We start from the raw sequence: 16,869 nt of genomic DNA, 5'->3' as shown, positions 1-16,869 counted from the left end.
GAAAAAAAAAAAAAAAAAAAAAAAAAAAAAAAAGAATATACAATGGAGAAAAGACAGTCCCTTCAATAAGCAGTGCTGAGAAAACTGGACAGCTACATGTAAAAGAATGAAATTAGAAGACTACCTAACACCATACACAATAATAAACTCAAAGTGTATTAAAGACCTAAATGTAAGGCCAGACACTATAAAACACTTAGAAGAAAACACAGAACACTCTGTGACATAACTCACAGCCAAGATCCTGTTTGCCCCACCTCCTAGAGTAATGGAAATAAAAACAAAAATAAACAAATGGGACCTAATGAAACTTAAAAGCTTTTGCACAGCAAAGGAAACCATTAGCAAGACGAAAAGACAACCCTCAGAATGGGAGAAAAAATTTGCAAACGAAGCAACTGACAAAGGATTAGTCTCCAAAACATACAAGCAGCTCATGGAACTCAACACACAAAAAAAGCAAACAACCCAATCTAAAAATGGGTGGAAGACCTAAACAGCCATTTTGCCAAAGAAGACATACAGATTGCCAAAAAACACATGAAAAGATGCTCAACATCACTAATCATTAGAGAAATGCAAATCAAAACCACAATGAGGTATCACCTCACACCTGTCAGAATGGCCATCAACAAAAAATCTACAAACAGTAAATGCTGGAGAGGATGTGGAGAAAAGGGAACCCTTTTGCACTGCTGGTGGGAATGTAAATTGATACAGCCACTATGGAGAACAGTATGGAGGTTCCTTAAAAAACTAAAAATAGAACTATAATATGACCCAGGAATCCCACTACTGGGCAGATACCCTGAGAAAACTGTAATTCAAAAAGAGACATGTACCCCAATGTTCACTGCAGCACTATGTACAAGAGCCAGGTCATGGAAGCAACCTAAAAGTCCAACAATAGATGAATGGATAAAGAAGATGTGGCACATATATACAATGGAATATTACTCAGCCATAAAAATGAACAAAACTGAGTTATTTTGTAGTGAGGTGGATGGATCTAGAGGCTGTCACACAGAGTGAAGTCAGTCAGAAAGACAAAAACAAATACTGTATGCTAATGCGTATGTATGGAATCTTAAAAAATAGTACTGATGAACCTAGTGGCAGGGCAGGAATAAAGACACAGACATAGAGAATGGACTTGAGGACACGAATGGGGAAGGGGAAGCTGGGATGAAGTGAGAGAGTAGCATTGACATATATACACTACCAAATATAAAACAGATGGCTAGTGGGAAGCTGGTGCATAGCACAGGAAGATCAGTTCGATGCTTTGTGACAACCTAGTGGGGTGGGATATGGAGGGTGGGAGGGAGGCTCCAGAGGGAGGGGATATGGGGATATACGTATACATATAGCTGATTCACTCTGTTGTACAACAGAAACTAACACAACATTGTAAAGCAATTTTACTCCAATAAAGATGTAAAAATATATATACATAATACACCATGATCAAGTTAAATACCTTTCAAGTATGCATATTAGATATAACATTAAAAGATCAGGGACTTCACTGGCGCAGTGGCTAAGACTCCACGCTCCCAATGCAGGGGGTCTGGTTTCGATCCCTGGTCAGGGAACTAGATCCCACATGCATGCCACAACTAAGAGTTCGCATTCAACAACTAAGGAGGCCACATGCCACAACTAAGGAGCTGGTGAGCTGCAACTAAGAAGCCCGTCTGCCACAACTAAGGATCCCATATGCTGCATCTAAGGAGCCAGTGAGCTGCAACTAGAGGAGCCGTGGAGCTGCAACTAAGGAGCCCACCTGACACAACTAAAGAGCCCGCGAGTCGCAAATAAGGAGCCCGCCTGCACAACTAAGTCCTGGTGCAAATAAATAAAATTTTTTTTTTTAAAGGATCAGTGGTAGCCAGGAATGAGGGGTGGAGAGTTGGCAAGGGATAAATAGGAGCATAGGAGGGATTTTTAGGACAGTGAAACTATTAATATCATAGTAGTAGATACCTCATGCATTTGTCCAAACCCACAGAAATTTACAGTGCCCCTGCAGACTAAGAAATTCTCCTGTAATATTAGTAAACAAAGATGTTATGGCCATCAAGCCATGAGGTGCTGCTATGGCTCCCCACTGTGCACCCTGAGGGGAATCAAGATATACAAAAAACAGGATACTGGCCTAAGACAGTTAAGGTGCACATCAAAGGAATGATTTCAAGGAGCCTAGACTCTTGCATCTTCCCATAGATAAAAAGTGCTAAATTCATTAACTTAAGATGTCTAGTTTTTATTTAATTAACAGTAATATTTTGATGTTCTGACTACTTGGTTTTTGTTGCAAATACTCCCATATACCCTGGTTCCTCCCTTACCTCTTCAAATCAGTCCCTCAGAGCTATCTGAGAGGCTATCTCCTGGGCTTAAGTCCTCAGCAAGTCCACAAAATAAAACCTAATTCTCAACTTTTAGGTTGTGCATTTTTTTTCAGTCGACAAACCCTAATGTAAACTATGAACTTTAGTTAATAATAATGTATCAATACTGGTTCATCAATTTTAACAAATGTACAAGATGTTAATAGGGGAAACTGTGGGGAGGAAAGAAGGGTAAATGGGAACTCTGTAATTTTCGCTGTATTTTTTATAGGAGTTTGTGGTTTACAAAAAAAATTAAGTCTACTTAAGAAAAAAAAGATACTATTTATAAGGAATTTTTTAAATGCCTAAAGTCCAGAAATAAAAATCTTGGTAACACATATATAACACCTGTTCACTCATACACAAAACTACCCTCTAAAATGTTGAATGAAAACAAAGACCTAAATAAAGGGAGCAATATATACAGTGATCATGAACTGGAGAGTGGATTTTATAAAGATGTAAATTCATCCCCCACTGATGTACAGCAATGGTTCTCAACTTCTGCCCTGCCCCCACCCAGATATGAACAATGAAGGTTGGGGTGGTTGGACAGTGGCAACAGGTACCTATATCCATTAGTAAGTAAATGTGATTATTTAAGAATAGAATGAAATTTTAATTTTTCTTCCAAAATTATGTTTATCATTTTGACTAATAGTTCTAAGTTGTTAGGACGTAATTAAATTGTTTGGAATTAACTACTTCGAAAAGAAACTTTTAGGGGCTTTTTTTGGCCTATTGATACCATGAAAAAATTACTGAGACAGTAATCAGCCCATGAGATGCAAAATTCAGGAAACTCTTGACATCACTGTTCCTGGGTGAGATCAATTCTCTAGCAATCCTAACCTCCTAGAAAGCCCTCATGCATTTGGAAATCCACTATTAGGAACAAGCACTGCAACACAGAACCATTACTTGGTATAACCAACTAAGAAGGTATTTCTAACCCATAATAAACAAGCTTAAGAAACATCCTTAATAACTAAAAAAATCACATTGCCACTGAAAACTATTTATCAATACCTCTGATATATATTTCTTAAATCTGTTATATACTGATGCTACAATATACCCAAATATGTATACCTCTACCAGTGGTGTTTTAAACAATAATAATACTTTGAATATAGAGAAACATATCTTTATTTTGTTATACATAATATAAATATTATCGTGTTCTTAGTTTCCTCAAAATTTATTTCTATGAAAATTTATGAAGTTACATAGCTTTAACAATGCATAACTGTAGGTGAACAGTGTTTGAATGAACTTCTCCTTTGTGATCTTTCCTACTCGATACTGAATATACCTTATTATCACACATTGATTTAGTCAGTAGTATATTTTAACTAAGGGTTCCAGAAGTAAAAAGAATTCATTCCAGATGGTTTAAATAAAGAGATTTTAATGAGGAGAACACAGATGTGTGAGCAAGGTTAAGGAAACAGCTAGGGCTGCTGATGCAACTTAAAATAGCTAACGCAGGAAACCAATACCATACCCCAGACTCAAGGATCGAGATGAGAAAATAGTAATAAGAGAGCAAAATAGAAGAGGGGCTGCTGAAACTCTACTCACAACATGGTGTTCCAATTTGTCGTGTCATTTTTTCTAGTCAAAAAGTAGGAAAATAAGTTGTAACTTTTTCCTCCCTTACTTGGTTCTCATCTCACTTTAGCCAAAATTTTTAACATCTTTTTGTTCTTGATTCTTATGTAGTGTTAGAGGAAAATGGGCTGATATGAAAGAACACCAATGTGGATATTGGAAATTACTTTGCAACACAAGGAGTCCTTATAAAATGCAAATCTTATCTCAATAAATAATATAAAAAAATTTCCCCATGTGTCCTTCACCTTCTGAACTCTCCCTGTAATGTGCCACCATGCAAATGTTTCCAATATTGTTTGAACTGTAGCTTAACCCATCAATCATTTCTTTTATAACTTACAGATTTTGACTTACACTTAATTTTGAGTCACATTTTATTACCACTCCAAGGTACTAAAAAATTTATTTCATGTTTTCTTCTAGTGCTTTTATTATTTCTTTCTTTCTGGTATTTATTTGTTCTTTTTTAAAAAAAATTTAGTTTGTTTCTGCTATTTATTGTTGTTTTTATATTTAAACTCCTGATGCACTGGGAATTTATCTTGGTGCACATTATCAAGTAAGGTGTAGATCCGAAATAATTTCCAACATTTTCCACATTTTTATCTTAAAAATATTTTTTTTTAAGATTTAATTTTATTTATTTTTGGCTGTGTTGGGTTTTCATTGCTGTGCACAGGTTTTCTCTAGTTGCGGCGAGAGGGGGCTGCTCTTTGTTGTGGAGCACAGGTTCTAGGCACGTGGGCTTGAGTCACTGTGGCATGTGGGCTCAGCAGTTGTGGTGCACGGGCTTAGTTGCTCCGCGGCACATGGGATCTTCCTGGACCAGGGCTCGAAACTGTGTCCCCCGCACTGGCAGGCAGATTCTTAAGCACTGTGCCACAGGGAAGCCCCTTAAAAAGATCTTTTATTCTATCTCTTCTAACTGCCTATTCTAATAAAAAACAAACATATTAATTCATCTATAGTATCTCCATCTCAATAACTTACCAAATTAACTGTTTTGTGACACTTTTATTAAAGTAGTTTACAATATTATATTACTTTCAAGTGTACATCATGTTTAATACTTTTATGGATTTAAAGTTATAAAATATTAGCTATACTCCCTGTGCTGTATAATATATTGTTGCATCGTATCTATTTTATACATAGTAGTTTGTGTATCTAACCTCCTACCCCTATTTTGCCCCTCCCCCACCCCTCTTCCAACTAGTAAACTTGAGTTTGTTCTCTATGAGTCAGTTTGTTTTGTTATATTTATTCATTTATTTTTTAGAGTCCATATATCATTGATAACAGAATAGTTTTCTGTCTCCATCTGAATGATTTCACTAAACAAAATAAATCCTGGTTCCATCCAAGTCCTTGCAAATGGCAAAATTTCATTCCTTTTTATGACTCAGTAATATTGCACTGTGTATATATACCACATCTTCTTTATCCATTCCTCTACTATTGGACACTTAGGTTGCTTCCATATCTTGGCCATTGTAAATAATGCTGCTGTGAACACTGGGGTACATATATCTTTTCAAAATAGTGTTTTCATTCTCTTTGGACATATACCCAGGAGTAGAATTGCTAAGTCATATGGTAGTTCTATTTTCACTTTTTTGAAGAACCTGCATACAGTTTTCCACAATGGCTACACCAAAGTACATTCCCACGATGTGGGTCTTTTTAATGATAGGCATTCTGACAGGTGTTCAGTGATATCTCACTGTGCTTTTGATTGGCATTTCCATGATGATTAGTGATGCTGAGCATCTTTTCATGTGGCAGTTGGCCATCTGTAAGTCTTCTTTGCAAACATGCCTACTCAGGTCCTCTGTCCAGTTTTAATTGGATTGTCTGTTTCTTCAGTGTTGAGTTTTATGAGTTCTTTATGTATTTTGGATATTAACCCCTCATCAAATATATTGTTTGCAAATATTTCTCCTATTCAGTAGGCGTCCTTTTCATTTTGTTGACAGTTTTCTTTGCTGTGCAAAAGCTTTTAAATTTGATGTAGTCCCATTTGTTTATTTTTCCTTTTGTTTTCCTTGCCTGAAGAGAAACATCCAAAAAAATATTCCTAAGACTGATGTCAAAGAGAGGACTGTGACTTCTTCCAGAAGTTTTATGGTTTCAGGTCTTAACATTTAAGTGTTTAATCCATTTTGAGTTTGTTTCTGTACATGGTGTGAGAAAGTAGTCCAGTTTGATTCTTTTGCATCTATCTGTCCAGTTTTCCCAGCACTACTTTTTGAAGAGACTGTCTTTTTCCTATTATATATTCTTGCTTCCTTTGCTGTAGATTCATTGACCGCATGTGGGTCGGTTTCTTTCTGGTCTCTATTCTGTTCCCGTGATCTGTCTGTTTTTGTACCAGTACCATACTGTTTTGATTACCATAGTTTTATAGCATAGTCTGAAATCAGGGAGCAAGATTCCGCCAGCTTTAATCTTTTTAATCAAGATTGCTTTGGCCATTAAAGGTCTTTTATGGTTCCATGTACTTTTTAGAATTATTCTTGTTCTGTAAAAATCGTCATGGGTATTTTCATATGGATTCTAGTAAATCTGTAGATAGCTTTGAGTATTACGGACATTTTAACAATATTTATTCTTTCAATCTATGAACATGGGATATCTTTTTTTGTATCATCTTTAGTTTCCTTCAACAATGTTTTATGAGTATAGATTTTCCACCTCCTTGGTTAAGTTTATTCCTAGGTATTTTATTCTTTTCAATGAGATTTTAAATGGAATTGTTTTCTTGTCTTCTCTGACAGTTCATTACTAATGTTTAGAAAAGCATCAAATTTCTGTATATTAATCTTGTATCCTGTAATGTTACTAAATTCATTTATTAGTTCTAACAATATTTTGGTGGAGACTTCAGGGTTTTCCATATATAGTATCGTATCATCTGCAAATAGTGACAGTTTTATTTCTTCCCTTCAAATCTGGATTCCTTTATTTCTTTTTCTTCTCTGATTGCTGTGGCTAAGACTTCCAATACTATGTTAAATAGAAGTGGTGAGAGTGGGCATACTTGTCTTATTCCTGATTTTAGAAGAAAAGCTTTCAGGTTTCCACTATTGAGTATGATGTTAGCTGTGAGTTTGTCATAAACAGACTATTATGTTGCCATGTTTCCTCTATACCAACTTCGATGAGAGTTTTTATCACAATTGAATTTTGTCAGTTGAAATGATTGTGTGATTTTTATTCTTTTTGTGAATGTGGCGTATCACACTGATTGATTTACAAATGTTGAACCATCCTTGTGTCCCTATATTAAACCCAACTTGATCATGGTGTATGGTCCTTTTTATATATTGCTGAATTTGGCTTACTAATATTTTCTTGAGGTTTTCTGCAGCTATATTCATCAGAGACATTGGTCTGTAATTTCTTTCTTTTTTTTTTTTTTGTAGTCTTTGTCTGGTTTTGGTATCTGTGTGATAGTGGCCTCGTAGAATGAATTTGGGAATGTTCCCTCCTCTTCAATTTTTTGGAAAAGTCTGAGAAGGATAGGTAGTAGCTATTCTTCATATGTTTGGTAGAATTCCCCTGTGAAGCCATCCAGACCTGGACCACACTTACCCTGTTCAGAAGTAAGGCCAGGTCAGAGCCAGCTCTAGACCAGTATGTGGTTCAAACCTCTCATTCCCCAAGGAGGATCCCCGAGCTTCTTACATCCTCTCCTCACTAGGGTGCAAGTCCAGACCTGATCATTTCTCCTCCCTTCCTATCCAACTCCATGTGGATCTTTCTTTAGTCTTGGTTACAGAAAAGCCTTTCTCCCAGCCTACACTTTGTTTCAACGACAGTAGGTACACATGTACTGTATTTCTGAGCTGTTCATGGGGGAAAGGGAGCTCAGCATCCTCATATTCTGCCATTTTGATCTCCCTCTTTCAGAATTATTATATTGCCTTTATTAGTTTTGCAAACTGTTTCTCTTTAAATTTCTCAACTTTCAATATCACTCCCAAATAGTAATCATACTCCATTTTATTATCCAAATGTGTCAGCTTATATTGCCAATATTAAAGAGGAGTTGTGAGAGTGGACATCCCTGCCTTGTCTGACTTCAGTGAAAATAACTCTACTAGTTTCCCTTGAGCATTATGTTGGCTTTGGGGTTAAAAGGCTTTTGTTTCCTTCCATTTTCTACTTTTTACTCTTTACATTCCCCTTTATTCATCAATATTCCTCTGTATATTTCCCCCAAAAACCAAAACTCTTATACAACTACAGTACAATGATCAGAATGATGAAATTAACAATTTATGTTCTAACCCACAGAACTGATTTCGGATTTCAGTATTTGTCTCAATAATTTCTTTTTACCAAAAAAAATCTAAGATCGTGCACTGCATTCAGTTCCTTTAGTATCAAATCTGGAACAGTTCTCTGAGTCATTTCTTTGTATTTCATGATACTGACACTTCTAAAGAGTACAGTAATAGTTACTGTGAAAAATATATCTCAATTTGAGCTCGCCCAATGTTTCCTCATGAGTAGGTTTAGACTCTGAACTTTTGGCAAGAATACTACAAAAGTGAGGTTGAGTTCTTCTTCTAGGTGCATAATACGAAGTACATGCTATTAACTGGTTCTATAACTGGCAGTGTTCGCTTTCATCATATGTTTATGGTGGTGTCTACCAAGTTTGTACAGGTAAAGTATCAATGCCATTTTACCCATAATAGATATCTTGTAAGGAGACAATTTGAGGAGGTAAATACTGTGTTCTTCACTTTCCCCCACTAGTTTTACAGTGCGAGCACTGAGTTCAAAATTTACTTTAGTTTATACTTTTTACACTCGTCAGTGTGGTTATGTTATTTATGCTATGGCATGGCATGGTTCATCTGTTCTGATAGCATCCAGTTTTAGGATTTTCCCTCCATCTTTATTGATTTTTCTTTTTTTCTTTCTGAGTATGTGAAACATGAAGATAACTCCAAAGTCAAGACTATTCGAAAAGTATATTCCAGTAACTATCATCCCTTTACCTCAATTCCCTCTAAGATTTCCACTTCATTTACATACACACACACCCAATAGGTAGCCAATCATTCTATCTTATCTTTTTTTTTCTTTTTGGTCAAGTGACTAGATACATGTGTATATTCTATTATTTCCCTTTCTTTCTTCTAAAAAAAACCTCGAATACTTTTAGACACTCTTTTGCACTTTGCACTTAAAAAAGTGTATCCTGAAAATCTCCCTGCATTAGTCCACAGAGATCTTCCTCATAATTTTTTGCAATGACAAAAAAATCCACTGTGTAAGTTGTACCACAGTTTATTCAATCACTGTCCTATATCTCAGCATTTAGGTTGTTCCCAATATTTTACAAGTACAAACAATATGGTATTGAGTAACCCTGTGAATTTGTTTTCATAAAACTGGAGGTATGTCTTCATGGCAAAATTCCAGAAACAGGATGGCTAGGTCAAAAGATAAAAACATATGTAATTTTGGTAGATAATGTCAAATTTCATTCTATGAGAATTGTATCAATTTGATTTCCAACCAACAATGTCTGCTTACTACAGTTTCACAGGTACTTGGGTCTATTTTAGATTTTTACTATACTGCACTGATGTGAGAGACAGTAAGTTTTCTCTCTTAAACATATCAAGAAAATATACATCTATGTCTGTTTTATTAGAATGTTTTAAAATCCATTTTGTCAAATGTTTTTTCAGGAACTATGAAAATAGCTGAAAGGAATTGGCAAGGGATAAGAACAGAGAATTCAAGAAAAAGAAATAGAAATGGCTCTTAAGCCACACTCGTAAGAGAAATACAAATTAAATCATCCAAATACAAAAATTAACCATGGATCAATGACCTACATATAAGATCTAAAATGATAAAACTATTAGAAGAAAACATAGAGATAAATATTCAGGCTCTTAGAATTTGCAATGGATTCTTAGATTTGACACCACAAGCATGAGCAAAAGAATGAAAAAATACGTAAGCTGGACTTCATAAAAGTTTAAAACTTTTGTTCATCAAAGAATATCTTTAAGAAAGTGAAGAGACAACCTACAGAGCGGGAAGCCAATAGCTGCAAGTTATTAACAATTGCATGTTGTATATCTGATAAGGCTTTAATATCCAGAATATATAAAGAACTCTAATAACTCACAACAAAAATAAAAACCATCTAATTTTAAAATAAGCACAGGATCAAATACACATTTGTTCAAGAAAGATATACAAATTGCCAAAAGTACATGAAAAGATGCTCAAGATCACTGGTGATTAAGAAAATGCAAATCAAAACCATAATAAGAAATCACTTCATACCCCCTAGGTCAATAAAATTTAAAAATCGGAAAATAAAAGTGTTTTAGAGGATGTGGAGAAGTAAGAATCTTCATACATTTCTGGAATTTAAAATGGTGCCGCTGCTGTGAAAACAGTTTGGCAGTTCCTCAAAAAGTTAAAATAGAATTACCATATGATCCAGCAATTTCACTCCTAGGTATTTACACCAAAGAATTTAAAAATAAGTACTCAAGCAGATATCTGTCCACGAATGTTCACAGCAATATTCACAGCAACCAAAAAGTGAAAACAACCCAATGCCCACTGACAGATGAATGGATAAACAAATTGTAACATATACATAAAATGAAATAAATTATCAATACATGCTACTACTTGGATAAACCTTGAAAACATTATGCTAAATGAAAGACATCAAAAACAAAAGGTCACATAGTGGACAATTCCTTTTATATAAAATGACTAAAACAGGCAAATCCATAGGAGTAGAAAGCAGATCAGTGGTTGCCAAGGGTTGCAGGGAAGAAGGGAATGAGGAATGACTAAGTAATGAATATTAGGTATTCTTCTGGGGTGATAAAAAGAAGTTTTGATACTAGAGAGAGGTGGTTGCACAACACTGTTAATGTGCTAAAAACTACTGAACTGCCCACTTTAAAATGGTTGTTAATTGTTTAAGTGAATTTCACCTCAATTTAAAAAAATCATACTGACATATTTTTAAATCATTCCTAAGAGCAATATAAAAATTTGATAAAAACGCTTTGTTGAAAAGACCAAGAAGAAACAGACATTTTCATACATTAATGATAGGAGTAAAAATGGGTACAATTCCCATATCAGGAAATTTGGCAATATCTAATATAATTACAAATATATTAACCTACAGACATTCTTCCACCAGGAGCAAGTAAGGTACACACAAAATTACTCACTGTAACAGCAAAAGACTACAGATAATGCAATGGTCTGTTAACAGAAGACCAGTTAAATAAATTGTTGTACATACACACAAAGAAATGAATGCTATGATGCTGGAAAAGAAGGGAGGGGAGGGGAAGGGAGGGGAGGGGAGAAGGGAAGGAAGGAAGGAAACCAAGAAAGCTCTCTATACACCAGTATCTTTATTTTGGGGGGGTGGTGCGGAAAGAGCATATATTTCCTATTTATATAGACAGACGAATATACAACAAAGTAGTTAAGAGCAATTAATTCTGTGGACATAGATAGGAAGGCAAGAAGTGGTAAAGGCTTTTTGCCTTACATATCTCTCTCTTTTTTTTTTTTTTGGTGTTTTGAACCATGGGAATGAATTACAAAAGGAAACATTTTTAAGACTACCAGTTGTTTTAAAATCAAAACTCAATCTAACAGGACAATAACACAGTTTAGACAAGATAACACATGTAAAGCACATCACTCAGTGCTTGCCCTTCCCATTTTAAGACTGTAAAATTAACAAACTCACTTTCCTTCAAATAAACTAATCTCTTGCCAATCCTCACCTGTCTCTATGCGCTAGGATTCAGCCATAAACTCTCTTTATGTCCTAGAGTGTGCTGTATTTTCTTGTCTTCCGGAATTTTTACACAGTCTGTTAACTTTGGCCTTTTCTCCTCCTCCTTAATTTTCTCTTAACCTCAGTCCCAGGGTGGAGTTTCTTCCTCTGAGATGCATTTTCTTACAAATATCCCCACATTCACACATACACAGAAACACACAGCCTAGGTTGAATCAGAAGCCCCTCCTTGTTATTCCCACACTACCCTCTGGTTAGACATATAGACTTCAGATTGAGACGAGCCTGAATCTAAATCGTGAATTTGGCACTTACAAACTGTATGATGTCCAAAAACTAACCTAAGCCCTGTATTCTCAGTTTCCTGAACTACAGAATAAAAATCACATCTGACTGATAGAAGTGTCAAACCAATATTAAATGAGCTAATGTATGTAAAGCACACAGCTTGGCACATACTAGTCATTAAACTGTAACCAGTTTTATTATTACTTTCATGGCACTGAGCACTTTAGTAAACTATTGGTATATTTCCCTCTTTTTCTTTGCGATAAAGCCTTCTTTAAAAATTAAACTTACTCTTAATACTGGGGCAGAGACTGTCTTGATAATATCTGTATACTTTGGAACAGTGCTTAGTATAACTTAGGTACTCTGTAAATATTTGATAAACTTATGTCAATATGGTGAGCGATAACTTAGAAATAAGAAAACCTTCAAGAAATCAATTTGATCAGTGATCTCAATAAAAGACAACCATTCTTTCTGTATTAATAAGTAAAGAACGGTGTTTACCAACTGATTTTCCCCATGTAGAACATTTAACCTGTTAATATTTATTCTAGAGAAGAAAAGTATCTATCAGTTATCTATTAATATGATAAAAATAACACTTTACTTTTAACAAATTGTCTATGGATTCCAAATGACTGTAAACTTAAGAAAACTGATTTTCATACTTATGTTACCTTGAATTATTTAAGCTTCAAGCATTTCATCTATACCATGAGGACTCAATGAATTTTAGCAGCTAACACAGTTTACAATATGGAGCACAGATACAAATAATATCAGTAAATATTAATTATAAAATCTTATGATCTAAAAAGCCAATTCATTAATTTGAGATTTCCTTCAAAATATTAAAAAATTCAGAAGTCTGTTGAGTAAAACTGAACCAGAAAAAAAAAACAAATATACTTAAATAAAAATTTTATCAGAAAAAGATGAGCACATAATTCCAGGATGAATTATAAAATGACTAACACAAGGTAAAGTAAAATTGACACTGCTGGACTGACAGTCTTAATGTACATCGTTTATTCCAACATTCTGTACCTCGACATCCTGAACACTGGATAAAAAAGTTGATTAAATCCAGAAGTGCGATGTCCCTGTCTTGTTTATATGATTCAATCCAGTCATCGACCACAGACTGTGGGGGGAAAAAAACATAAAATTAAAAATTAAAAAATTTATATTATAGCAAATAAATTTTCAAAAAATTCCTGTTTTTCCATGTGTATCTATTTAAACAAGAAAACTGCTTACCTAAAATTATCTCTCTGTAGCCAAATAAAAGTAGAGATTCCCTCATGTTGAAAGGCAATTCAAAGGTAAATTACTAGGTTTCAGAAATTTGTGCAAAATAGAGCACAACATAAGCCTGACTTTACCAGTCACATTAAGTCCAATAATTATTAAACAACTACAGGTACTAATATTCAAACCATACTGTGAAAATAACACAAAAAGTAACTTCACTTATACATATATATAAGCTTTCTGAGTATCAGAAAACCCAGGAGAGAATAAAAAGAATACACACCATATATAATAAAATGCATTTTTTCCCCAGGTATACAAGGATGACTCAATATTAGGAACTCAAACAATTCAATTTATCAACAATGTAAAGAAGAAAAATAAATGATTTTAATACTAGATCTCAAAAAGGTATCTGATAAAAATCCTGCAGCCAAGCTTAGTAAAAAATGTCTAGAAAAATTAGTGTTATGTGATATGTTGGTAAACAACATAAAGACAAAGACTACAACATATTTGTTGTTGAAATCCTTAACACTTTTCAGGTCTAAAAAAGAATGAGGCAAGGATGCATCCCTAAGCATTCAACACAGATTTTAAAAGTTTTTATTTTGTGCAAAAATTAGTAAAATATCAGTAAACACAATTCTCCTTTCCTATAGTTGATAAGAAAATTTGAGTCTCTACCAAACTGACTTGAAAGATTAATAAAAAAATTTGACAAGACAACTGACAAAAGATAAATGTACAAAATAAAATTTTAATATTGGCAATATATAAGAAATATAAATAGATTGAGAAGGCTGTTCACAATGAAAATCATCTAAAAACAAACTCAAAAGACTGTATAAATTCTAATGATGAAAATTATAAAAAACTTACAGGATATAGAAAATGCCTAAATAAGTTACATATACTGAATTTTTTAAAAAAGGTTTAGTGCTATATCAATAAAGTCTTTCCAAATTGCTAGATAAATTTAATGTGATTCCACTTAGCATACTACCAGGCAGAATCGTTGAGGGTCTTTCTGGGGGTGGGAGGTGGGGAAAGCACAGGAGACCAATAAAAATAATTTTAAAACAATTTTAAATAAATTTTTAGTTTTGTACTTAGGTATAATTATATACAGTAAATGTATAAATCTTAAGTTACTCCTTGATGAAAGTTTACATATACATACACCTGTATAACCATAACCAAAATGAAAATATTAAAAAATTTCCAGAACTGAAACAGGCCTCCTCATGTTCCCTTCCAGGCAGTAACCATCACAAATGTCAATTGTTTAACTATTATTCCTTTACAGTAGATATGTTTTTGAAATTCATATAATACTGTGCTTTGTGTTTGATTTCTTCCAGTCAATGTTTTATCAGTGAGATTCAGTCATGCTATAGTACACGTTATCAGTAATTCCTTGTTTGTACTGCTGGATAGTATTTCATTGTATTAATATAGCATATTTTATAACCCATTTTACTACTGATGTACATGAGAGTCATTTCCATTTTAGGGCTATCGCAAATAAAACTGTTATGAACATACCTGTACACATTGTTTGACATAAACATTTCTTCTGCAGTATATATACCTAGTAGCAGACTTATTAACAAACAGAATACATATATATTGAGGGCCAGTACACAATGTCATCCAATTTTCCAAAACAGATGTATTAAATTATACATCCTCCAGCAATGTATGATATTAGGTGCTCCACATCCTCACCAATACCAGGTGTTGTCAGCCCTTTTATTTTAACCCAGTCTGCTGGAGCGTACCCCTTTCCCTTCTTTAATGATCTCTTCTACTGGGGAGCAATCGTATTTCCTTCTCTAATATGAAAGGGGGACTTTATTATTAACTGCTGATGTATATAACACTGTTTCTCTGTCTCATCACATTAGTGTCTGGAAGATTTTGTTTTAAAAGTACAAAGAAAATACAACGGTGGTAGGAGAGGCTAAAAAGAAAAAGAAAGAACAGCATGGTATCTGTTCAGGGTTCACTTCTGTTGCATAATGTGTTCAGGCCCTCTTGGCTAAAAATGGTGGTGAGGCCTAAGAATGGATAGAGCAGGTTAACAGTGACTTTGAGACTCAGGAGCAAAGCAGAAATGCTTTGTGACCCAGGTAATGAAGTATGGTACAAAGCAGAGAAGGAAGCCATTTCCCCACTTCTATATGGGGCCCAGCACTGTGAATGCACTCTGAACATGGTGACCAAATTTTTGTTTAGCTCCCGAAGCACAAATATTAATTTATAATCCCACCAGTTACATATGAAGAGCACAAAACATTCTGAATAAATAAGACTAATGAGGAGGGACTTGCATTAGAAATATTAAAACAACACAAAAATACTGAAAACAATATAGATTGAAAGTAATGTAGGCCTAGAAAAGTAATACAAGACAGTAGAGCACAGAAACAGATCCAGGTATATTTAAAACAAGCTATAACAGAGGAGATATTTCAATTTTAGATGGAAAAGGGTGGTTTATTTAATAAATAATATTGATATAACTGGTTATTCACCTGGAAGGAAACAAAGTTATACCTTTTAAAAGTTATCAGAGATGTGTAGGGGCAAAGGAATCTAAACAACTAACTCCAGAGACATATGCCCTTCTTAGACTGGCAGAGACTGATGAGTGTTAGAGGCACTGCCAAGTATAGGCATAGGTGGATGGATGATACAACCTGTCATAATATATAGGGCCTTGGTTGATGGGGAAAAGAAGAGGATAAAACAAAAAACTACATAAGGTACATCAAAACTAAATAGCTGGGAATCTTCAATAAAGAGAAAAAAATTTAAAGCATCCATAGGGTACACACAGGAGACAAATGGCTAAGATATATGGCACACTTCTCATTAAAAATAACAAAAGCCAGTGGATAATGGGATGACATATTTAAAGAAAAGAAGAGGGCTTCCCTGGCGGTGCAGTGGTTGAGAGTCCACCTGCCGATGCAAGGGACACGGGTTGGTGCCCTGGTCCGGAAGGATCCTACATGCCGTGGAGCAGCGGGGCCTGTGAGCCATGGCCGTTGGGCCTGTGCGTCCGGAGCCTGTGCTCCGCAGCGGCAGAGGCCACAGCAGTGAGAGGCCCGCGTGCCGAAAAAAAAAAAAAAAGAAAGAAAGACAAAACTGTCCATCAGTTGGGGATAAAACCCAGCTTCTCCACTGTCCCATAAAAATCAATGTATGAACAGCTATCCAAGAACAAAACCAGATCCAGGAGACCTCTATAGTCCACTTACGAAGTTTTAAGAACAACAAAACTGAGAATAATCACATTAGAAGAAAAGGAAGGTAAACTCCATTTTGCCTGCATCATCCCATTCCCCCAACTGGCACTGTTCAGTGCTCAGAAGGAACTTAACAGTTAGAAAAGAGTTCCTCTTGTCAAGAAAAGAAGTATGGGGCTTCCCTGGTGGTGCAGTGGTTGAGAGTCCGCCTGCCGATGCAGGGGAGGCGGGC

General features: G+C 34.9%; 1 protein-coding gene across 2 annotated transcripts in view; it reads right to left on the bottom strand.

Annotated features, from left to right (window-relative positions):
• STAG1 (STAG1 cohesin complex component) overlaps positions 1-16,869 on the bottom strand; it is a 459,794-nt gene that overhangs the window by 251,945 nt on the left and 190,980 nt on the right. For both annotated transcript variants that reach the window (XM_007457539.1, XM_007457540.1), the window contains exon 5: positions 13,174-13,270. In XM_007457539.1, the coding sequence (XP_007457601.1) occupies positions 13,174-13,270 (97 nt within the window). The remainder of the gene's footprint in view (positions 1-13,173; positions 13,271-16,869) is intronic.

The sequence above is a fragment of the Lipotes vexillifer genome, unplaced genomic scaffold (assembly GCF_000442215.2).
Source record: "Lipotes vexillifer unplaced genomic scaffold, Lipotes_vexillifer_v1.1 scaffold86, whole genome shotgun sequence".
Taxonomy (NCBI): Eukaryota; Metazoa; Chordata; class Mammalia; order Artiodactyla; family Lipotidae; genus Lipotes; species Lipotes vexillifer.
The sequence above is the reverse complement of the archived record's forward strand: the minus strand, read 5'-3'. Positions and strand labels throughout refer to the sequence as shown.